Consider the following 24,178-nt stretch of genomic DNA (forward strand, 5'->3'; position numbering starts at 1 on the left):
GGATAGAACTATGAAGTGATCTAAAGTTTGAAGAAAATTGCTGTTCATTTGGAAAAGGTTTAAAATTCTTCTCACTTCTTCCTAGACCCAATTCTAAAGTACTGCAGGATGGATTACAATTTGTAGATGATTTGAACCTGCAACATCAGCCACAGTATTACACTTTTAATTTAGGTGTCAAGTGATCATTTTAAACTAAATGTGAATCAACTTTAAACCCTGAAATACACAAAACTGAACTTCAGTAGAAACTTTACTCCACCACCCCAGCCCCAACCTCAGCATCCACAATTCTATGACGTGCAATTTATAATTTATTAATTTAGCATTTTACAAAAACACATAGTACCCAGAGTGAACCCTCTAGCAATTTGAGGGGTTGTCAGATAATCCAGCTGGTCAAAGGTTCAGCATGTTGCAGGCGAGTGAGGGGCGGCTTCCAGTGACGGACTTGAGCATAAACCTCAAACTCTCAAAGCATGCAATGAAATTCAGCCACTATCGAATTAGCTCAGACGATGTATTTGAAGCTGTAGGTGGCGTCACATGACAGCCTCATGCCTTTACAGCGGCAGCAGAGGTCTTTACGGTGAGGCCTCTTCATGTTGATGTGCCTCTGCTTCTTCTCACAGCTGCAGCAGGTCTGAGAGCAGCCCTGCAGAAATATTTAAGGTCGTCTGGTTACGTTCTCAACTCTTCAAACGGAAAACCTTTAATGCCAAACCCACGTATTAAACGCTCAGGTAGTCAAATGGGAGGTGCTCTACCTTACAGACTATGGACTCCACTCTGTAGGGGTTAAACCCCACCTGGCACTTCCGGCAGAGCTGCTTGTAGTACACCTAATGGAAATATAACTAAAGTTATTGATGGAAATCCGGGGCACGCTACAGTTTGTAGCCGATCACTCACCTTACTGGAGCCAGAGATGCACCAAACATAAGCACTCTCCCACCGGATGTTGCACTTTTTACAGTGGAAGAAGCCATATCGCTGTTCTAGGAACTTAACACACACAAAAAAAAAAAAATAAATAAATGTACAGACTAAATACAAATAAGGATACGTCATATAGCGGATTTTAGAAAGTTTCGGATCTTTTAATCCAACAAGTTGTCGAAAACCCACCTGGAAGTTTGGGCTCTTGGAGGCTCGAGGAATCGTAGTTTTGACGCCGTTTTCCACGTTGTCGCCACTGTGATCCGTGTCAGCATCAGACTTGGCTTGGTCAGAAGCTTCCACTGGGTCCTGTCCGGCGCCGTCGCCGAGACTCTTCAGGAAGACCCTGCGGTCAAACACCGGCGAGTAGATGGACACAGGTCTGAGGAAGCGCAGGTTGCTCATAGGCGGCGTGGCCAACAACGCCTTCCCCTCCGCTTTGGTCACATCGAGGCTCTCATGCGTGTCGCAGCTGCTGCAGGAGGCGGGATGTTCGACGCAGAGCAGCGTTTTTGGACCTAGAGAACACTGAACCACCTTGTCCACCTTGGCGTTCACCTGCACGCCGCACTCTTTGGTGTCCACCTTCCCGCAGGGCGGTGGAGGTAAACTGGGGTTGACTTGGGACAGGATGGTCTTGCAGATCTCCAGGTAGTTGAGGCCCTGAGGAATGAGAAAACGGCCGTCTCCCTTCCCCCAGCTGCCGCCCTGAGCTGGGGGAGCTCCATAGCCGCTGCAGGGGAGGAACGTGGACAGGAACCCCTCCATCCTGGAGCCGTAAGACAGGTGTGAGAGGCTCTTTGTGGGATTTATACAGATCCGCTCTGAAAGGCACTGATTGCTTAATTAAAGCCTGGGCGTGCGGGTTTAAGCTGAATTAAGTAAAACGATCCAAAACTCTTCAGAACCACCCAAAGGCAAATTATGAGCCTACTTTAAAAAAAAAAAAAATTTAATCTAAAGCCAATGAAAAAAATTACAATTTTAAAACTGGTTTTAATTTAAAGCACAGACAAATCACTAATATAAACTCAAAGTTGGCAATAGTAATCTCTATAGTGAACAAGTTTGGAATTAGAAAGAACTTTATTGCCTGGTGCCGTAGGCTAAAATACATTTACTGTTCTGCAGACTGTGGAGACGGAACTGCTCTGGGTCAGGTCGTTGATCTGATGGATTCTGGAACTATAGTGACAGAAGGGAGGGGTGGAAAAAAATGTGTCCGGGCTGAGAGGAGGTTGGCTGAAATCCTGTCTGCATGTCTCTGGGTCGCGTATATGGAAGGTTGCAGCCAATTACCTTCTCAGCAGAGTGCATGATGCACATATAGATGCGATGAGGGATTTGATGATGAGAGTTTGGAAGTTTAGCATCATCTTAACTGGGATATAAACTTTTTATAGGTGTCATATGAAATACGATCCTCGCAGACCGTTGTTGGTGAGTATTTAGCTCCAGTTATTTGGCACTTCTGGCTCTCCTCCATTTGTAAGCGTCTACAGTAGAGCTCAAATCTCGTATATGTGGTATTAGGGCGCCCCCTAAAGGTCATGTTGAACCTGCATCGGCACACAAAGAAAGATGTAAATACGCCTCTCTTTTAACGTCCCGGAAGCCAGTGGATGTTTCTGTAGAAACACTTAAAATATACGTTTATTGGCAAACAGATAGTAGCTTCATGTGGTTCAAAGACACAAATGCCAGCTTAATTAAATATGGAAAATAGGAATAGTTTAATGGCTTGTCTGTGACACCAAAAATAAGTATTTTAAGGCGACATGAACAGTGGCGTTCATGTGTTAGAAAGCACTCAAAGTGGTAGGGATACTTCGGTAAAGATGGACAGTGTTTTATAATTTACAATATTTTACAGAAATAATTAGCATCCCAATGATATTGTTATGATAATTTGAGGGTAATAAGAGTATGCGTTGTTTTTATTTATTAATTATTGCTTTTTTTAAAAATACAAAATATTTTTTGACTAACATAAAAAAATATTTTGTAACTCTATTGGGCTTCTAGGTTTAAGAATCAGATATTCAAATAAACTTGCAAAATATTCAAATGGAGGTTACAAAACAAAATTAAATTTTTTATTTTTTTTTTTCTAAATTGTGCTACCACGTTAAACTATAATATTGTTTATTCTGCTCAAGTTTTTTGTATTTTAAAACTTGCTGTCCAGTAGTTTGAGACGCTTTCGTGTCCTCTGAACTTGATAAAGCGTCATACAAGTACAGGCCTTTTACTTTTTTTTTTCAAAACACGTATGTTGTTATAGGTAGCCATTACTGTAGAATACCAAGTAAAAGTGAATCTGTATGACTTATATCAACATTTGAATTGAGATTCATATAAATTCGCGCGTCACTTGAATGTCTCAGTAAAACTATCAGGACTCGCCTTTAGGTGGCGCTACACGTTCATCAATAGTTTGTACCCATGGGCACTGAATCTAATGCATATTGGCGCCATTTTGGAGCTAGGAGGGGGAAGAGAGCTGCAGAGGAGGACACGATTTATTACAATTCACGCTTACAGGTAAGAAATGCACAAATAGAGAAATTCGATGGATCATGGACTAGTTCTATGTTTATTCGCGCATGTGAAAAAAATATATGAGCAAGTATACAGCGGTGGGGTGGGTTGATTTCCATGCGGCGAAAGGAGGAGTGCAGCCCGCCTTCCTCGCCTGTGTTCTCGGTTGCCTTGTCTCGATTCTCCGCGTTGCTTTGACTTGGTCCTGCGCCGTAAAATGGTTAGCCGGGATAATATTAGCCTGTTGGGTTAGCTTACTGTCACCACAGTGGAAACATGATGTGCCGTCTTAGTTGTACGCTTGAAATCGGGACAGTTCTAGCCACATAACGGTAGTTAGCCGGGGTGTTTTGTTACTGTCTATCCGCCCTCTGTCACTGAGATTGCTGCTGCTAATGTTAGCTCTACCATGCTAGTTGATGGTGTGCAGACCGACAAGCTAACAGCAGCTAATTGTGTTAGCCACATTATAGCAACCGAGCAGTCTGCATTTACATTCTGCTGTGGTGCAATGGCAATAACTTCTTTGCTTAAAAGTGTTGTCCGTTTCTCCTACTGAAAATGATAGTGCCGTATGCTGTTTGTATTTAGATATAATGCCTTTGTTGCGGGAGGATTTTCTTTCTTTTTTTATCGCTCATAATGGCTGCTTTATTTTGCCGTAGCACGGATGGGCAATAATAACGCTAACGCATAAAAACATATTTATGTTGGAGTTTGCATAATCGAAAGTTGGCATTTTGGGCACTAAATGTACTGTAGTCAAGGATGACGGAAGAAAGCTGGGCTTTACCAAACCTGGTCATTGCATCCTGGTTTAATTGGTCAAACTCCAAAGTTAGCTGAGGAGGAGGAGTAGATTTTATAACCGCATTAGCCGTCAGAGTAGTTAAAGCACTTATTGTAAACGATGAAAATGAAGTTTCAGTCTGATACCAATTGCTGTAATAAAATTTTGAAAAAATACTGCAGCAATAATAAAACTAAATTAAGGAATAACACAAATATAATAATAAAATAGTTACTGTAAATATGTTTGTGAAAATAAACTATGCACAAAATGCTTATTTAAAAGTATTCCGAAAAAATACACATTTTCATAAAACGGTATTCCATAATGGTATTTTCTATTATCATACACCTGTGATAATAGGAAAATAAATTATTCTGTTAAAATAAAGGAAATTGAAAATGTGCATGCTTAAGAATGTACTGTGCTTGATTGTAGAATAAGCTTTATAAATAGAAAAGAAAATATATAGTGCATGTAACTGTTATTGCACTTGCAAAAGCAGCAGATAAGTTTTGACAAGAGAAACACATAAATAATTAAATAAAATATGTATTTAAAATAGCATGTCGTGATCACATTTTATCTGCATATCCAGAAACCCTGCATGGAGGAATTATCCAAAATATTTACCTGTCCAGAAACTGGTTTCAGTGAAGCAGCAGGAGTCAAATAAATCACCAGGATACAAAGGAGACTTCAGTAATCCCGTTACTGCATGCTGATCATTTGACAACCACTTTCAGCGGCTGCTTTGTTTGTTTTTACAGCTGTCGTCTTGATAATTATCTACAAAGATTACAGCCAGAKGTTGTAAGAAGTGTTTGGAAATCTGGATTATATGATTGGGATGTTTTCACCTTAATGAAAGAATAAGAAGTCAGGRTTTTATTGCTTTATTCCACACCTGTTCTATTTGACATGTAAAAAATAGTGTGAACTTTATTTCAATTGAGCAGTTAAATGTAACTTTCCAAACTGCCAAATTGCTCTTCTAATTTCAACGCAAGTTTGTTCTTCAATAACTGTATATACACACTTTTCTGTTCTTCTCCAGCATTGCAGTGATGTGGTTGAATATTGTGATGGTATCAATTCTGGTTAACTTTCACTTCTCTTTTCTCCTGTTCAGCCCAACCCCCCATCCTGTTGTCGTGAAAGACAGAGTCCATCACAGCAGCAATGAGCGTTTGTTTTTGCCAAGTAGTTTGTAATTGGATGGATCTGAAACAAGAGAGCCGACCAAACGTTGCACCAAAGCAGTCGTTTGCAAGGGGCAGCATTAGACACATTGAAAATAACAATTACGATTCAGCATGCTGTATTGTTTTCCCCTTCCAGTAGAGATCCCAGTCAGGCTGCACTGGTCACTACAGATTGACCAGTTAATGTCTGACATGCTTTGTTTACAAACTAAATGTTAGCTTAAAAACAAATGTGTCGTAGACATTGACTAAATAAAGGCATGTTTATTCATAAAGCAGCTCTGAAATCTGCAGTAAATTAAAGAAAAACAATATTATTCTCCATTCATGCATCAAAGCACAACTCTAAGATATGGAACAGGAGCCAAAGAAGGCATTGTTTGTTGATATTTTAAGAGACCGAACAAAGTTTATTAAAGTTACTTTTGGGAATTTTACTTTCTCGTTACAAGTTAGAGATGATCAAGGGAATTTTTGGCTAATTAGCGCTTCTCTAAAAGCCGGGAAATGCAGGATGACAAATAATAATTGTTTTAATTCAGGAAAGTCAGGGTGTTTGATCTACCACAAGCTGATTTTACAGTTTGGTTCTAATCAAACGTATAGCTGATCATATATTTCCACTTTTCTCTAAAAGCTGCTTATGCAGTTGAGTGTTCATGATGGTTGAGTCGCCATAGCTGCAGCTGTGACTGGCTTGTTTTGAATGTTCTGCAGACATCCTGGATTTATTGTAAACAAAGCATTTCTTCCAACATTTATCTCCCTTCACTTACTGTAGGAGCTTTAGTGCAAGTTTTCTTTTTTTTTGATCTACAAAACCTTTGTTGTTTTTGTTTGCATTAATTGGCTTTGGTCGATTTTTGCAGAAACTGATATCCCAGTTTCTTTAGTTTGAAACCACAAATGCTCTTTGACAAAGTTTAGCCATTCCGCTGGTTTGTTTCCACATGCAGGTCACTGAGGTCACCTTTGCGGCCAGCTGGTGTCCAGGTTTCACTCTTGTTTCTGGCTTTCTCCCGTTTTCCGTTGCCCACCCACAGGGTTAAAACCAATCTGTCTCTGTCAAGATTCAAATTTGGAAACGGAGTTACCTTTGTGTCCTTAAAGTGGAGCTGGTGTTCAAATGAGCAGAACTGGCAGAGCAGAAGAGTAGTAGGGTACAAAGCCCTCTGCTGGGAGCGAAATATGTTTAACTGTGATAAACCAGTAATGAGCTCAAAGTAGCCCAAGCTGAGGATGTTAGGAGAGGGGTAAAGCCAGTCCCTTTGTGGTTATTTACTGCTGCGTTTGTGAAATGTTCCCTCATGGATGGGAGCCACACATTCACATCAGGTTGAGAAATAATCTGCTCTGATTGGCTGCCAGGACACTCGGTGTGTGTCTGTGTGGCGCAGCGATGGAGGGATGGACTCAGATTTGGCAGCAGCTGTGGGGTGGAAAAGAAGGTCACAATCCAGCAATTTGGCCGCCTGCCAATTTCCAATGGGGGTGTGTGTGTGTGTGTGTGTGTGTGTGTGTGTGTGTGTGTGTGTGTGTGTGTGTGTGTGTGTGTGTGTGCGTGTGTGTGTGTTGGTCTCTGCATGCGTGTGTGTTTACTGAAGCTTGACGGCAGCTACTGAGAATTCTCAGAACTTGTGGTTCATAAATGTGTATTACATCTTCCTGACCCAAACAGTTTTACTGTAATGGAACAAGATTTTCAGTGTTAAAAAACATAAAATTACAAAACAAACTAGATTGCTTTACAGAAATTGGACTGAACACATAATTGCATTTTTGTTATGTCATTATTTGAGGAAAATACATTTTTTCCAGCCAGTCGCTGCAATTATGTTCTTAGTCACATGGCATCCAGGAAACAGCTTTGAGACATTCAAGTGACTGCAGTTGGCTGACAAGATAAACAACTTGGTATTCAGAAAGATAATATCAGAACTTATTAAATCTGTTGCTAGAGCGACTTTTGCCTTCAGTAAAAACAGCACATTAATCAGTTGCTTCGTGCAGAACCTGTCTTGTTACCTTTGGTGTCTCACCAGGAAAAAGTGTCAACATGTTTAAACATCACATAAAACACTACAGTGCTGCATTAGACGGCTGTACAACTGAAATGGGGTCAAACATACGTTTAAACATTTTAAAGCAACAACGTTAAATTACTTGGCAATAAAAGAGGTTTCAGTGATTAATATATTTTGCCACAATGAGAAAACTTGGGTTTACTATTTTGTTGTTTATTGCTTATGTTTGCCAGTGGGTAAAATTAGGCCTTTTATAAAAACGCCAGTCAAAGCGAGGCAGCAGACCTGCAGCCTGGACTTCAAAGCACCATGAGTGGCCTCGATTTGGGTCTGAATCAGACACTTCAAAGGATCTTCGTACGCCATCAAACTGAATCATCACATCATCAAAATGATCACATTGGTTGTACTACAATACATTTACTATATCTATTGTTGGCAATGATCACGGGTACAAGCGGCCGAAATGGGTTTCCTCCGCAGGGTGGCTGGGCTCTCCCTTAGAGATAGGGTGAGAAGCTCGGTCATCCGGGAGGGACTCAGAGTAGAGCCGCTGCTCCTCCACGTCGAGAGGAGCCAGTTGAGGTGGCTCGGGCATCTGGTAAGGATGCCTCCTGGACGCCTCCCTGGTGAGGTGTTCCGGGCACGTCCCACCGGGAGGAGGCCTCGGGGAAGACCCAGGACACGCTGGAGGGATTACGTCTCTTGGCTGGCCTGGGAACGCCTTGGGATTCCCCCGGAGGAGCTGGAAGAAGTGGCTGGGGAGAGGGAAGTCTGGGCCTCCCTTCTGAAGCTGCTGCCCCCGCGACCCGACCCCGGATAAGCGGAAGAAAATGGATGGATGGATGGATGGATGGATATTGTTGGCAATGAAACAATTTCAGTATTTTATCGAGAAAAGCCGTCAAAATTATCATTGTGCTTATTTTTAAGCACTTTTGAATGATGGGAAAACAATAGTGTTGAATGTTTTCCATTATTGTTTTTGGTTTTACTCAAGTATATTTGCTCTTTTGGGATTTGTGAATCAATATGTGGCTAGTTAAAGTGTCATTATTAATATGTAAGGTCCTGCAAATTTTAAGGGAGGTCACTGCTTAGCTTAATTTTCTGAAACTAATTAAATTATTATTAATGTGTTATAACTTATTTTAAGTTTGTAGGGTTGCACAGAGTAAAATACTGAGTTGAATTGTTGATTAGCCAGATTATAAGCCTAATGTAACAGACAAGACATCCAGTAATTGGGAAAAGGGTCTGAAGATATTGTAGGAGTTGGTTAAGAAAAATACTACATGAATATTGGAGGAAATAAACAATTATGGATTAAATAATAAGGACTTCTTCAGGTACTTGAAATTGAGGCACTATACTGAAGAACTACTAAATATTAACTTGGATGAGTTGGAATCTGGAATAATTGGGATGTTTGTTTTAGCAAATGAATCAAATGTAGGGGGGGGGAATTAAGTTCTGAATTGTACACGGGACAGAAAAACTAGCTAGTTTCATTAAAGAAGCTAGCTGGAGGCTTCAGAGGAGAATTGGGAGGAAATATGTGGGCAACAGCGGAAAACATCATGTTCCCTCTCATTGAGAGCTTTTGGCTGGAAGAATATTTTAAGATATTTTATTACACACAGAAAATACCAATATACAAGAAGTTGCAGGAAATGTGGAGGAGATGGAGGTAGCCACTTCAATGTGTTTTTGATTTGTTCCTACATGGTGCCCTATTGGCAGGATTTAAATAATTGCATAGCTACAGTTTTGAGGGGGAGTATTTCATTCACATTTGACTTTCATGGGAAGGAGGGATGGAAAGGTTAACAAGATCAGCTGATGAATATATGTGGTGGATAACTAAAGAACTATCACTAGGAAATGACTCAAGGCAGAGGCTCCTGAAATGGAAGATTGGCTTGATGTAATGCAGATTTAAATGATGGAAAGGTTGGCTTTTTATATTATTATTATATTACAGAGATCAGATTTTCTTCACTTATATTTGCTTTGTGGGGTTAAACCTTGTTTTAAGGATAGCAAATGTAGATTTGTTCTATGCATGTACAGAATGTGTGCACAGCTTCTCTTGGTTAGTTTTTATAGGATATTTGTGTGAAAATGTGTTAAGTTTGAATGTACACTTGCATTCAAAATTCAATACATTTTGCAAGTTAAAAAAGAAAAAAATTGGGGTCGCACAATACATGGCGAATACATCGTCATCACTATATCAGTGTGTATATTCAGAACACCAAAGACTATTTGAAGTGCAATAATTGTTGGCTAATATATTCCAAGTGTTGTGAACTCATAATTTACATGTTAATGTGATGTATGCTAATTTAGCCAGGTGGACAGAGTCTCATGGCAGCAGATTCTCACACTAGACGCTAATTTTACCCAAGATACCAAATGTTACACAGTGACGAAAGAGCAAATGACGAAAATAGACATATATGACTTTTGTTGTCATCACAGTATTTGCCAAAGTTGTGCATTAGTAAATATACAATCTAACAATAAGAAACATCTCAAAGTTGTAGGACTTTTTCCCTCCACTCAACTTTCCAATAATGTCTTCAGATACAGCACTCTTTGAACAGTCCAGCTTGTTTGATAGTACAGACCTCAGCCTTGTTTGTAGCTGCGTCAGCCTTGTTTTTAAGCTGCATACTGAATCTTTACTGCGGACTATTTTAGTGATGAATCATTTCTCAGGTTTTTGATCTGCCTCCTTCCAGGTGAGCACTGGTACTACTGATAACCATACACTAGTAAGGCTGTCGGTTTCATGCCCCCCGCAGTTTAGTCTGTTGTTGCCTTTTGGACTTGCTTGAGATTTTTGTTTAAATTACAGAAAAAAGTTGGATAAATCTCCAGTCAGGAAAACGTTAAGTTTAATTTAGCTAATGCAGCTTGATAAAACGACTTATCGATGTTAATAAAAACACATCTCATAAGATTCTAAAACCTTAAGGAATAATAAATCGCAGCATTTTGTCAAATGATTTTTCTTCTTCCAAAGTGTCAGTCTTCTGGTTGACACTTTACTCTACTTGTAAAGTTTGGCTTTACAAGAACAAGTCATACATCTTATACATCTTTTCTCTTCATTGAGGAGTTTATCTCTTCAAAATGTTTGGTCACATTCAGCTTTTATGCTTTCTTCTTAGTGAAATTTAATAGGATTGGAGATTTTTTTTTTTCCCCAAATAAAGTGCCATTGTCAAATTGTTTGTTCATGGAATTAGTGGAAAAATAAATATCTTATTATTATTGTTATTTATAAAAAAAAAAAATTTAATGTCTTTTATTTGCTACGTGACAGTTTAAGATCCAACTCATTGATCATTTTGGTTTTTAATGAAAGATTATTGAAAGACAAAAATGATCATTTATGTTGCTCTTCTGAGCCACTACCCTCCAAAATAATGTTAGAAATTATTTAATAATTAGTAATATTTAATATTATTTCTAGATTTTAGGTTAAAATGTAGAAATAATGTGTAGGTAACTGATGGCGTTTGTCATTACTCCCCTGATTAACTGACTTTGAAGATTGCTCAGTCGATATCTGTGGTCAGGTTTGTTTTCAGCTGTTATTTTTAGGTCAGAAACGTGAAAGCGGGGTTCAGTTAAACTACATACAAACTGATTCGTGAGGGAAATCTTTGAGACAGACCATATAGAAAATGTAATCATGACGCTACTACTGAATATTGAATCAACATAATTATAAATTATACTTTTTTTGTTAGGGATCTTATTGACATACACTGAAATATAAACTTTAATTATTTGCAGTAAAAATAAAAAGAAATTTCAGACGGTTTATAATGATTGTTGATAAACATTAAACTTACGACCCCGTACAATAGAATTATAGTTACTCATGTGGCCCTTTGGGAGAAGTTATTGCCCATCCACGGTCGTTTTAATGTCTTCAGATCTGGGGGATAATCGAGTAAAATGCTATAAAAACAGCACACGTCGATCTGTCTTATTAGAGCAAAATATAAATGAAAGAGGAAATTAACAAATAAATTGAGACAATTGCTATGTAATGCAATAAAGGCTGAAAAACACCAACAGCAGGACACTAAATTTCCAGTCGGATCTTTTWMCTTCCGTATGAAAATCTAGGAACATTTCTATTCCCAGAGACTGGTGGTGATACTGTATGTGGAGTACAATGTTATCAGCGCTGAGTGAAAAGCCAGCCTTGCTCTCTAAATGCAGTCGTTCCATCCTGGACTTTGAAAGCCTGTAGAAAAGCCATTACCATGCTATGAATACCTTGTTGAATATTTCAGTGGTTGCTTTGCTGCAGATTTCTTGGAAAGCTTTACAGAGTTCAAAGGATATTCTTGGTTTCCATGCTAACGTTATTCTCAAGGCTTTTCTTTCCTCGTCCATTGGTCTCTGTCACACCTGCTGCAGCGCTCTCCTCTGGTTTAATACAATCCCTTCCCTCTCTATCTCCAGGCAGTGAAGAGCTAAAGAGGATGGCTCACTCTAAAACTCGAGCCACAGATGGGAAGGTGACCTACCCTCCGGGGGTCAAGGAGATTTCTGACAAAATCTCCAAAGAGGAAATGGTTCGCAGGCTCAAGGTCAGTGTTCCTCCCTGCTGTGTTTTGCTTATGGCCTCCCTGCATGACTGAATGCTTTTCTTTAAGATGGAGAAACCATCATTGTCTCGGCCTTTCTAGGTTCCAAAATCAAAAATTTCCAAGAAAGGCCGTGGTTAGCAACAAGTGGTTTGGTTCTCGCACGCACTAATGACTTGATTGTTTGGGGAAAAAAAATTATAAAATTACCTTATATTTTGCACAAATATAGACAAAACAATAACTAAAAATCTCTCACAACTTAGCAGAAAATGAAAGTTAACTTAATTGGAAATTTCAAGTTCAAAAAGTGGTCCAAAAAAATATCCTTTTACAAAAACCTCCTGTCATCACACCAGACACTTGCTAAACAAAAGGACCTCCATCTCGCCATCCGGTTTGTTCTTAATCACTTAAATTAATAGGAGGGTCTAAAAGTTATCAAAGTAATGTAAACATTGGTTCTAAACTGACTCACGTATATTCTAACTGACCAAAGAAAAACTGAATTGATAGAAATTACGGATTTACAAAAATTCAACATAAAAGGCCATAACAATTATTACAAATTACTTTTATAAGCTCACACTAAAAAATGTGCACCTGATTCCCTGTTTATTTGCTCAACAAAGCCAATTGTTTGTTGGTTTTCATTGCTTTCTCTCTATATTCTGCATTTGACCTGCTACCCAGATGGTTGTGAAGACCTTCATGGACATGGACCAGGACTCTGAGGAGGAAAAGGAGCTTTACCTGAACCTGGCCCTTCACCTGGCCTCAGACTTCTTCCTCAAGCACCCAGACAAAGATGTGCGGCTGCTGGTGGCCTGCTGCCTAGCAGACATATTCAGGATTTATGCTCCAGAAGCTCCCTACACCTCTCCAGATAAGCTCAAGGTTTTGTTCTGCCACATCGAAGCATTTACTATTCAAACACTTATTTCTGTTCATTTTTGTTTATTAAAGTTTCTCCACCATTTAGCCTGTTTACTGATATTTCCAGCTGCCAATCGGAATCATTGTGTATTTGTTTCTGTGTTGTAGGACATTTTTATGTTCATAACACGACAGCTTAAAGGACTGGAGGATACGAAGAGCGCTCAGTTCAACAGATACTTCTACTTACTGGAGGTGTGTGGCTCTTCTTTGCTGCAGTAGCAACATTTACCATTTGCTCTGTGAAAATACATTTTTAATTTTAGCTGTTTCAATGCTAATGGTTTTAAGAAGATCATTATAACAGAATAAACTCCTTAATGAAGAAATTGTATATATTGCATGCATTTCACTTGGCCCACATTTCTCTTCTGGGTCAACTAAAAGCAAACTGATGTATTGATATGTTTATTGTTGTTGCTGTTAAGGTTGTCAAAATAATTGATGGCAGAAAAACTAATTATTAAAATTTACTTGTTGGTCAAAGCTAAAACAAACTAACAATTGCTGAAATCTACTCCTTTTTTTTTTTCCCCCTAATTTAGGAGGTTAATTGTGTCCCTTTTTGTTGTTGTTTTTTACTTTGTATAGGCATTTTGTTTCAGATTATAGCAATATGAAAACAATCACCCATTTATATTTCTTTCATTTATTCATCCATTTATTTTTCATCAATCCCCCCGTAATGTGATTTTTGTAGGGTTTATCGTTTTGAAGTCCATTTCTAAACTGTGCTGAGATGGACGCTAATTAGGCTCCAGAAAAACGTGGAATTGAAAAATGAGGAGGAACCTTGATTCTCTGGATTGTGTTTCTAACATCAAACCTCTTCTTCCTTTTGTCCAGAACATAGCTTGGGTGAAATCTTACAACATTTGCTTTGAGCTTGAAGACAGCAATGAAATATTCACCCAGCTTTACAGAACGCTCTTCCAGGTCATAAAGTAAGTCCTTGCTTAAAAGTCACCGCCATCAGCTTTTAGTTTTTGTCTGTTTTTAGCCTCCGCTGCCCTGTTTGCAAGCAGCACAGTAGCAGTCTAGACGTTTCTCTTTTGGTGCCCCCTCTGCTTCTCCACCCCTCCAAACCCCCACCCTCTCAATTTCACTCTGCTGAACACAACCTTGAGGGCTCAATTCTGCAGCACTGGATCTGGCTTTTTGCCAGTGGAAGGGGAAAAAAGGTGTCTGCCTGTGTCAAGGTTGTGCCAATATTACAAATTGTCCTGCTTTGGAAAAATGTAAAAACTGCTTTTTCATTTAAAATATTATTAGAAGTCGTTAGCGAGTGTAGCTCTTGCACACTTCTCTGTGTGCGTGCGTGCGTGCGTGTGTGCGTGCGCGTGCGTGCGTGCGTGTGTGTGTGTGTGTGTGTGTGTGTGTGTGTATACTTGAAAGTGATACTTGTGCTGAATAGAAGCTAATGGCTGTAGAAATCTAGTCACTGAGATACAAATCAGGGGAACAAGCTTGGCCTCCTGCTGAGATGCAAGTATGCACACCCCTCTGTGTAATCAGAGCATCTTTAAACATAGGAAGCGTTTCCTGTTTTGCAAATAATACTAAATTTCTGTCATGGCATGCTTTAAAGTAGCTACAGATGAATGTTGCAAAATGGTGGCTTTACACATAGACTGAAACGACTTGATGAGAATTACAACTTGGTGAGGTGGCAGCCGTGAATCGGTAGTTTTATGTTTATTCTGATAAAGAATTCAGCAGTTTGAGCTCCCAATAAGCCCACATGTCAAAATGTTCTTGACATTTAGCCTTCATTTGCTCACTAATGTATTACTTTTAAAGTAAAAATGTGATTAGATTCATGAAATTGGAGGGGGGGAAAGAAGTTCAGAAGTAAGTAAAATATTCGGTTGATGTCGTGCTCTGATGTTCTCCGTCTTCTCTTTATAGCAACGGCCACAACCAGAAAGTGCACATGCATATGGTGGACCTGATGAGCTCCATCATCTGTGAGGGAGACACGGTGTCGCAGGAGCTGCTGGACACGGTTTTAGTCAACCTGGTGCCGGCGCATAAGGTGTGTGCATGTCTGCAGCACTCAAAGTGCTTTACTTATTCAATATCAACATAGTTTTAGGTGCAATGGGGGACAAGTTCACATGCGATTCGTCAAATCACAAAGTTTATTATGGTGGCTGGAACAAATAATATATGTTCCACAACCCGGATGCATCATAGTTTCTATGGCTTCTGCCACTACATTTAGAAAATGGAACAAATGTAGGACAAAAGGATTTTCTCTCAGATTTTATTGTTGCAGAATCACAACAGAGGGCTATTGACATGCTGAAACTCCCAGACAAAACCATACAAATCGTATGCAAATGAAGTAATGTTTGATTTCAGTAGGATACTTATAAAAGAGAAGCATCTTTCTCATTAGTTCTGCCGGATGAGGCTGTCTCTAGGTGAGAGCCTTCTGAATAGCGTCAGATGCAGAGCATTGAAGTGAACCCAACTGTCTGGTGCAATATGGCGCACAACTTCTGTAATTAATCTCCCAAATTCATACAGTGTCCAAGGTTTATTGACCCAACTAGAGACAGCAGCAGGTAGGCCGCTAAACATGACTGACTGTGATAAGTCTTAGTTTTCCATACCTTGCTGTTCAGTGAGACCCCTGCAGGTGAGAAGCAGTAAAGCAGCTGAAGTTTTCCTACAGAAGCGGACATCCTTTTTCTACATATTCACCTGTAACTTTCTAGATATTTCTTTAATATCATATGTTTTGTTTGTTTATTCTTTGTCTGTTTAGAATTTGAACAAACAGGCTTATGACCTGGCCAAAGCTCTGCTGAAGAGGACCGCTCAAGCTATCGAACCTTACATCACCAATGTAAGATATCTGTAAGATACTGTGGACGCAATTTGACTGTTTACATGCTGAAAAAGACTTAAAAACATCAATTTTAAACAATTTGATTAATTTATACATATTAATGATTAAAGCGTCACATTATCATATTTTGTAGTTGTGATATTTACATTAATTATAAATATAAACTGACTGGACCTGAACTCTCTCATTCGTCTCTCCCTTTTCTTTCCCTCCAGTTCTTCAACCAGGTGCTGATGCTGGGAAAGACGTCAGTCAGTGATCTGTCTGAACATGTGTTTGATCTCATCCTGGAACTTTACAACATAGACAGCCATCTGCTTCTCTCTGTGCTGCCTCAGCTGGAGTTTAAACTCAAGGTACATTCTGAACTGTAGTATTTGGGCTTTATAATAGAGGAAAACCTTTTAGCTTCAATAGAAGTTGAGCAGCAGCTAAAGGAAATTTTCCGTTACGCATTTTTGGGATGCTTGTCGTCTGAATTTCGACTATTGGCCTGAAGCCAGTCCTTGTTTCTGCTTGCAGAACTGTTGCTCTTTCTGACAGAGGAGTACTAAAACTGAGAGATGCAGTCAAACCACTATAAGTCACCTATAGCTGGTTGATGTGTTCATTTGTTGCAAGAAAGGAGTATAGGCTCTGCTGCTGAACAATACATCAAATTGCAGTTGTCATCAACTTTGATGCAGGATTTTTTTTCTCCTGCTATTTCAATCTAAGTGCAATGCTGTGGAAGCTCTGAGTGCAAACAGAACACACTGCCTTGCCAAAAGTTGCCACTTGGATCTAACTTAGGAAAATAGCTCCAAGCCTCCTTTTGGATAATTACTGCATGAGCAACTCTCTTCCAGTGGGAATCAAGTTATTAAACCTGAGATGATGCAATGTGTAGCTTCTCATTTCTGAAACAACCTTGTAGGAAGACACAAAAAGTGACCATGGAGAAAATGTTTCTATTTGAGATGGGTCGAGTTTGTGTACCACATTTCAAAGGACCTCATTGTTTCTGCTGTTTTGCCGTTTTTTGATAGTTTGTTCCAGATTAGTGGAGCAGGAACTATATCACAACTGGGTTAAGAACTGCCTAATGCATTATTAAAAATAAATGGAAGAAAAGTGGTGACCCATTGGAGGAGGAAAAATGGATCAGGCAGTCCGAACCTTAACCCCATTGCTGTTGTCGGACTCCCCATTATTGACACAAGGCCTTGGTGTAAAATAAATGCAAAATCAGAAGGAAAAAAATCTTGTGACATTGCAGCAGTTTATCCAAACGATGCCACAGCGAGTTTGTGCTCTGATCAAACTTTAAGGTGGCCCAACAACATATTAGAAAGTGTTTTTTAGTTTGTTTTATCTTTTTTTTTCCTGTGGTGGCACTTTTTTGGCTAAGTAGTGTATTTAGTGAGCAGGATGCACTTTAACTGCCCTTGATGCTCACACCTGAAAAATAGTTTGGTGCTAAAACTTGTGAAGAAATGTTTGGAAACAGTGACGACAAAAGAAAAAAACAAGAGTGAGCAAATAGTGGGTTTATTGCAATTATAATATTTAGCCATAATACTAAAAACACACATCTGGGGCTGAGCCCCATCTCACCCGTTGGTCCTCACTCTTCCACCTTAACCTAATGTTGCTTCAGAGTGTCCCAGTGAAAGGGTTTTCAGGGCTATTGTTAAAAAAGATCAAATATTGCTTAATTTGAAACAACAAAATTCTGAAAATGGCATTTTTATGGATGCCTCTATTTTCTTTTTCTCCATTTTTTTGTCCTTTTTTTCCTTCTATTTTTAAATGTATTGTTGCAACAACAAAACCAGAAGATGCTTCCTGTGAAAAGACACCGTTACTGTGTGTAGTCTAAGCACTGCTGAATATTGAGCTTCTAGCTCCACACCTGGATCACAAATAGTCATAAAATCTCTCTGCTCCACATTGAGCTGCTCTCTTCAAGGTAGTTTTAAGTAAATCCAGGTTTTCCGATTGTAAAGTCTCTCTGTTCTGCTCAGACTGACTCCAGCTTCTCTACACTGCCAGATAAAAACCTGCATTCATTTAGCAAGTTTTTATTTATTTATTTTTTTTGCAGGTTTGTTGATTCATATTACCGAGATAAAGCAGTGATCCAGTCAGCATTATGTTGCCTCCGCAGCGTCTCATAAAGGCGTCGCGCTGATGGATAACGCTCATTAACTGTACTGAGGGAGTGTAGATCACTGCTGTCTCCTTAGAAATAATAGCCGTGATAAAATCTGTCCGCCACAGACTCGGCTCCCGCTCTCTCTTCCACATTTCATCACTTTCTTATTGTTTTTTTTCCTTCACTTATTTCTCTCCTTGCTGCTTTTCTTCCCCTGTCCCGGCTTCTTATACATAAATTCATTTGCGCTGTTTGTTCTGCCTGAAATCAGCATTTATATAAACGGGCCTGCATGCTTTGCTTTATGAAAATGGTTATGTGTCTAATAAAGCTCCTAATGACACCGCAAGTCTATCCAATCCACATTACCAGTTTTTGTGCATCATTTTTCTCTCCCTTCCTGTCTTTGCAGAGTAATGATAACGACGAAAGGCTGCAGGTGGTGAAGCTGCTTGCAAAGATGTTTGGAGCCAAAGACTCTGAGCTGGCAGCACAGAACAAACCGCTCTGGCAGTGTTACCTGGGCAGGTAAAACTAATTCTGTTGTCATCTATTATAAGCCATTTATAATATTTTTTGTACGCTTGTTCATCTTGCGTGAAACATTATTCAACTAGTTTTGGGGCAAAATCTTTGGAGGCCTTTCCTAAAAGTTTTACATCTTGAAATTTYAGAAAAAAATGGTTCTAGAAATTTTTAACTTGGATGATTTAATAAAATCCCAATAAAACACTTTGACATTTATGGTTGTAACATGAAAACATGTTTGCCCCCTTTCCTGATCTCCTGTTTTTTCAGTAACACTTTATTTGAAGGGGGGTGAATAAGACTGACATGACACTGTCATAAACATGACATAACACATGTCATGGACATGAATAAGCCTTCATGAATATTTATGACTTGTCATAAAGCGTCATTCTGTAAATTATGACACTTTTAATACAAAGTTGACATTATTCAAAATGTCTTTGTTATGACAACTTGACATTAACCAAGAAATCATTACTGATAATAAAGTTGCTATAAAAGTATTACTGATTGCGCTTTAAAAAATAGGTAACTTTATATTATTAAAGGTAAAGTTTAAACAGTATTCACGAAGGCTTATTCATGTTCATGACATGTTATGTCATGTTTATGACAGTGTCATGACAGTCTTATTCACCCCCCTTCAAATAAAGTGTTACCGTTTTTTCACATATTTCCATGTAGGTTTGGGTTTTTCATTTAAAAACTGTGTTTTGTGTTGTTTATGACTAATTGGTGGGATGTTGTGAAATGCTTAAATGTGATAAACATGGGGAAAAAAGGAAGTCAAGAAGAGAGCCAACATTTTTCACACCACTGTACACATTTGGAAAACACTGAGGTGCTTGACGAGATATTTTCACTTTCAAATCTGGAATTTTTCTTAAGATTTAAGCAACTTTTAATGAAATCTGAATTATAACTATTCCGTCAGTTAAAAAAAATCTTCACTCGACCCATAATTGGAAGTTCAGTAGATGCCAACCAGTTTTAAATAAACCTGTTCAAGGTTGAACCCTATTTTGTACAACAGGGTTGTGTGTTTTTGAGTTGACTGACTGCTACCTCTTTATATGTGTTGATTTTAACATGAATTTATTTTTCCCAAAAAGGTTCAATGACATCCACGTGCCCATCAGGCTAGAGTGTGTGAAGTTTGCAAGTCACTGTCTCATGAACCATCCAGACTTGGCCAAAGACCTCACAGGTACATTTTTATAAATCATACACACGTTTAGAAAGTTGGACATTTGCTAGAGTCATAATTTGACGGTTCATAGATCAGTCGTTATAAATTTTACGACTGCTTAGCGATTAAACAATCTCAACAATTTACAAGCAGCTGTTAAACAACAATAAGGTTATTATTTGTATAAATTGGGCAGATTTTTGCTKTTCTGACATATCTCACTCATTTTTCTGTTTTCTTCCCCAGAATATCTGAGGGTCAGATCACATGACCCCGAGGAGGCCATCCGCCATGATGTCATCGTCTCTATAGTAACCGCAGCAAAGAAAGACTTGTCCCTTGTCAATGATGCATTATTAAATATTGTAAAGGAGAGAACCTTGGACAAGAGAGTAAGTCTGAAAACATAAAAATAGGCTTAAATGGCTCGAGGAAGCAACGTCCACATTAGCGTTAATTTTTTAAAAGCTGCTGTTGGATCCATTTTGTGATATTTTCTGCATATTCCAACTTTGCTGCTAAAATCCACATCTTACCTTTCACAGTGTTGATCATTGTTTTTTATTTCTGTCCTGCTGTCTTCAGTGGCGCGTTCGTAAGGAAGCCATGATGGGCCTCGCATCGATCTACAGAAAATACTCGCTACAAGGAGAGGGGGGCCGGGAGGCCTCCAAGCAGATATCCTGGATCAAAGACAAACTGCTTCATATCTACTACCAGAACAGCATTGATGACAGGTTCCACTGCTTCCTTGTTCTCATAGAAAAAGTTCAGGGTTCCTTCCCAGTCTGGAAAAGTGTGGAATTCAATATGTTGTTTTTATAGTATTGTATTTCATACAATCATTTTAGACGAGTGTTTCTCAACCCTGGTTCTCAGCGCCCCCCTGTCCTGCATGTCTTAGGTATTTCCCTTCTGCCACACACCTGAATTGTATTTCTGGGTGATTAACAGGCTTCTGCACCACTTGATGATCATGCAATCATTTGAATCAGCTGTTCTGGAATAGAGGCACATCTAAAACATGCAGAGCAGGGGGTCGTTGAGGACCAGGGTTGAGAAACACTGTTTTAGATCATTTTCCACTAATATAAAAATGGCATAATAATGCAAGTAATCCCTAATCACTAAAAATAAGAATTTGTTTGTTTGTTTGTTTGTGGTTGGACAGAGTCTCACAGCAGATGCTGCTCCCACAGGATACAAATTACATAGAATAAAGTGCCACAGGTCACAGAATAGAAGATAATTGGTATATATGTCGATACTGATATAACATGCATATTTTGGGTTAATTTTAGTGTGTTGTGGATAATCAGAAAACATTTAAAAACATCATTTTTGGAATCCGTCGAGTTAAACCCCCTTTTTTAGTGAACTGCAGCTTCACGACTGGAGGTTGAATTTACAAATGGGAGGAAATGAAGTGAAAGTTTTATTGCCGCCAGACGTCCAACAGATAATATAGTAAAGCTGGTTTATTTCTTCTTGTGTTATTTTTCTTTAAACAGCCAGAAGGCAGAAGTGGAGCATGCTCTCCTTAAAATGGAGCATCAATTGCATTACTCTTGATCCTCCTACACATGCTCAGCATAAAGCGCTCACCTCTCTGTGGGTTTTCATAATGTCTCCGGCTCCAGTTGAAGAAGCTGCATTTGCTGTTAAACTAACCGTTATATTGAGGGAATACAAAAAAACAACCTTCTGCGATGAGACCACAGAACAACGTCTGTTTGGTTATCGCTTGGAGAGCTGATCAGCTGCCAACAGGAAGTGTCTTCACTGTGACAGGCTGCGGGGAAGGGGAAGATTTTACAAACACTGAGCAGCACAATGGTTTTTTTTTTGTTTGTTTTTTATGTTTTGTGGTTAAAATTCTTCCTTGATAGAAAAAATGAAAAGTTGAGTTTATTATATTTTAATCTGTTTGTTGAAATTGCTGGGGGTTTTTTGTATCTACTTTAATGATCAGTTTTTACTAGAGCACTTGTTATAATCTAAATCTTAGAACTCACTTCCTGTATCGTCAGGTTGCTGGTGGAGCGGGTTTTCGCCCAGTATATGGTTCCTTTCAACCTGGAAACCACTGAGAGGATGAAGTGTCTCTATTACCTTTACGCTACGTTGGACACAAACGCTGTCAAGTAAGCGTTTTTCAGTTGCTTTAAAACAACTTATCAGACCAGATATGTTTGTAAGACCTTTTATTGTATAATTTACTTACAAACGTAAACATTGCTCTCCTCACGTGTCCCCTGCAGAGCTTTAAATGAGATGTGGAAGTGCCAGAACATGTTGAGAAACCATGTCAAGGACCTGCTGGACCTGATCAAAAAACCCAAGGTACTTCTGCAGATCACTTTCATCTGCTGGCCGTTATTTTCTTGTTTGGCGTTTCTGAATCATGTTTCTGTTCCTGTTTTTTCACTTCTTGCCAGTCGGAGGCATCCAGTAAGGCTGTATTTGCCAAAGTCATGGTGATCACAAGTAAGTCATCTTTTCGAAGTCACAAGTTTCCACTGTAACACGGGGTTTGCAGTGATGTTGCATGAAGTACCCACAGGCTGTCTTGGAAAACAAATAATAGAGCGTAGCCATGGCAACGCATGCTGGAATACAAGACAAAGTGCTGAAATTAATGATTAAAGGAAGAATAGGTAGTTTTCAAATGAGATTTGTAATGTAATCAAAGGATTGATTAAATCAAAAGATTTAATCCTTTGGTTTAATCAATCCTTTTATTGATTACCAGTTGACTTGGCCAACTTTTATCCTACAAACCTCCGTAGCAGCGACTGAGCAGGACGTTAGTTCTCATGGCTGCACAGCACTATGTAAAAGCATTCATACTCCTTTAACTTTTCCACCTTATGACCACAAACTCAAATGTATTTTGTTGAGATTTTATGCAAAAAACTAATAAAAAGATTATTTTATTTTACAAAAATGTTAATGTGTGGCATTTGTATTCAATCCCCTTTACTCTGATAGCCCTAAATAATTTCAAGTGGAACCACTCACCTTCCTAAGCCACCTAGTTAGTAACTAGTGTTTCTGTATAATTAAACAAGTATAAATCCAGCTGTTCTGTTAAAACCTTATGTTTTTGTTGAGCATTGATGAAGGAGAAAGAGAGCCACACGCTGCAAACATAAAATCAGAAGATGAAGCCAAATGTGCACTTCTTGCAAAACGCTGGCCGACTTGCAAAATGCTGATCTTGGTGTAAAACTAAACCTACACATCTCTATCAACATACCTTACCTGCTGTAATACACAGAGGTGGTAGCATCATGCTGTGTGGTTCTTTTCCTGCAGCAGGAACAAGATTTCATGGCAGTTCTGGATAATCTGACGCAGAAAACTTGAGAATGAGGCAAAGATTTGTTTTCCAGTAGGAAAACGACCTTAAACATGCAGTCAATCAAAATGCAATGATTCAGTCAAAGTTCGGAATTAAATCAAAATAATTCTGTCGAGAGTTACATTTTTCCTGATCCTCTTCATCTAAAGTGACAGAACAGGATCCCATTTGCTAACAAAAATAGGCAAAAATGTAAAATCTATTGTCCAGAAGACTTTTAAAAAATATTAATTTCTTCTTTTTTTTTTTTACTGCCATCTGGTCTATTATGTAAAATAACAAAATATGTGCAAGTTTGTTGCTGTAACATACACAAATGTGTAAAACGTATGTAGTAGAGTTGTGTTTTGAAAGAAGAAACAATTATTTGCTGATTTTATTTCAGCTCTACTTCATCGTTTAAAACACGCTTGGTGTTTGTGTGTGTATAGAAAACCTTCCAGACCCGGGCAAAGCTCAGGACTTTGTGAAGAAGCTGGCTCAGGTCCTGGAGGACGACGAGCGGATAAGGGATCAGTTGGAGACGTTGGTCAGCCCCACCTGCTCCTGCAAGCAGGCTGAAGTCTGCGTGGTGAGTCTGCGACCTCGTCCAGTCACTGCATGCGTTTGTGTTTTTTGGCCATTATCAAACTAAATGTATGTCTAGCATGTTGAAAAATGCCACATAAAAGCACAGACCTGTTCTTACTGTACGTTTTTTTTTTTTTTTTTTCTCATATTTGTCATCTTCATTAGCGAGACATCACTAAAAAGCTCGGAAGCCCCAAGCAGCCCAGTAATCCTTTCCTGGAAATGGTGAAATTCCTGCTGGAGAGAATCGCTCCTGTACACATCGACACAGAGTCCATCAGGTACAGAGCTGATCATCTCTTTAGAAAAATGTCAGGGGGAAACATTTCATTTCTCATTTTTATCTTCATCTCTTCAGTGCTTTAATAAAACAGGTAAACAAATCTATCGATGGGACTGCTGACGATGAAGAGGAGGGCGTTCCAACTGAAGAGGCGATCAGGGCAGGCCTGGAGCTGCTGAAGGTAAAAACTCAAACT

General features: G+C 39.0%; 2 protein-coding genes across 2 annotated transcripts in view; one reads left to right on the top strand and one right to left on the bottom strand.

Annotated features, from left to right (window-relative positions):
- Positions 1-296: 296 nt before the first annotated feature.
- On the bottom strand, positions 297-1,734 carry zar1l (zygote arrest 1-like). The gene is made up of 4 exons (XM_008427332.2): positions 1,129-1,734; positions 913-1,005; positions 768-842; positions 297-655 (listed from the first exon to the last, which is right to left on the bottom strand). The coding sequence occupies exons 1-4, from the start codon at positions 1,705-1,707 to the stop codon at positions 512-514; spliced, it is 891 nt and encodes a 296-aa protein (XP_008425554.1). The 5' UTR covers positions 1,708-1,734; the 3' UTR covers positions 297-511.
- A 1,643-nt stretch (positions 1,735-3,377) lies between these two features.
- pds5b (PDS5 cohesin associated factor B) overlaps positions 3,378-24,178 on the top strand; it is a 29,284-nt gene continuing 8,483 nt past the window's right edge. Inside the window, exons 1-18 of the mRNA XM_008427331.2 lie at positions 3,378-3,483; positions 11,991-12,118; positions 12,809-13,012; positions 13,160-13,246; positions 13,898-13,995; positions 14,960-15,086; positions 15,825-15,905; positions 16,124-16,264; positions 18,458-18,573; positions 19,689-19,783; positions 20,012-20,157; positions 20,351-20,502; positions 21,796-21,909; positions 22,027-22,108; positions 22,204-22,252; positions 23,561-23,700; positions 23,865-23,980; positions 24,058-24,163. Of these exons, the coding sequence (XP_008425553.1) occupies positions 12,011-12,118; positions 12,809-13,012; positions 13,160-13,246; positions 13,898-13,995; positions 14,960-15,086; positions 15,825-15,905; positions 16,124-16,264; positions 18,458-18,573; positions 19,689-19,783; positions 20,012-20,157; positions 20,351-20,502; positions 21,796-21,909; positions 22,027-22,108; positions 22,204-22,252; positions 23,561-23,700; positions 23,865-23,980; positions 24,058-24,163 (1,962 nt within the window). The 5' untranslated portion in view covers positions 3,378-3,483; positions 11,991-12,010. The remainder of the gene's footprint in view (positions 3,484-11,990; positions 12,119-12,808; positions 13,013-13,159; positions 13,247-13,897; positions 13,996-14,959; positions 15,087-15,824; positions 15,906-16,123; positions 16,265-18,457; positions 18,574-19,688; positions 19,784-20,011; positions 20,158-20,350; positions 20,503-21,795; positions 21,910-22,026; positions 22,109-22,203; positions 22,253-23,560; positions 23,701-23,864; positions 23,981-24,057; positions 24,164-24,178) is intronic.

The sequence above is a fragment of the Poecilia reticulata genome, linkage group LG14 (assembly GCF_000633615.1).
Source record: "Poecilia reticulata strain Guanapo linkage group LG14, Guppy_female_1.0+MT, whole genome shotgun sequence".
In the NCBI taxonomy this organism is placed as follows: Eukaryota; Metazoa; Chordata; class Actinopteri; order Cyprinodontiformes; family Poeciliidae; genus Poecilia; species Poecilia reticulata.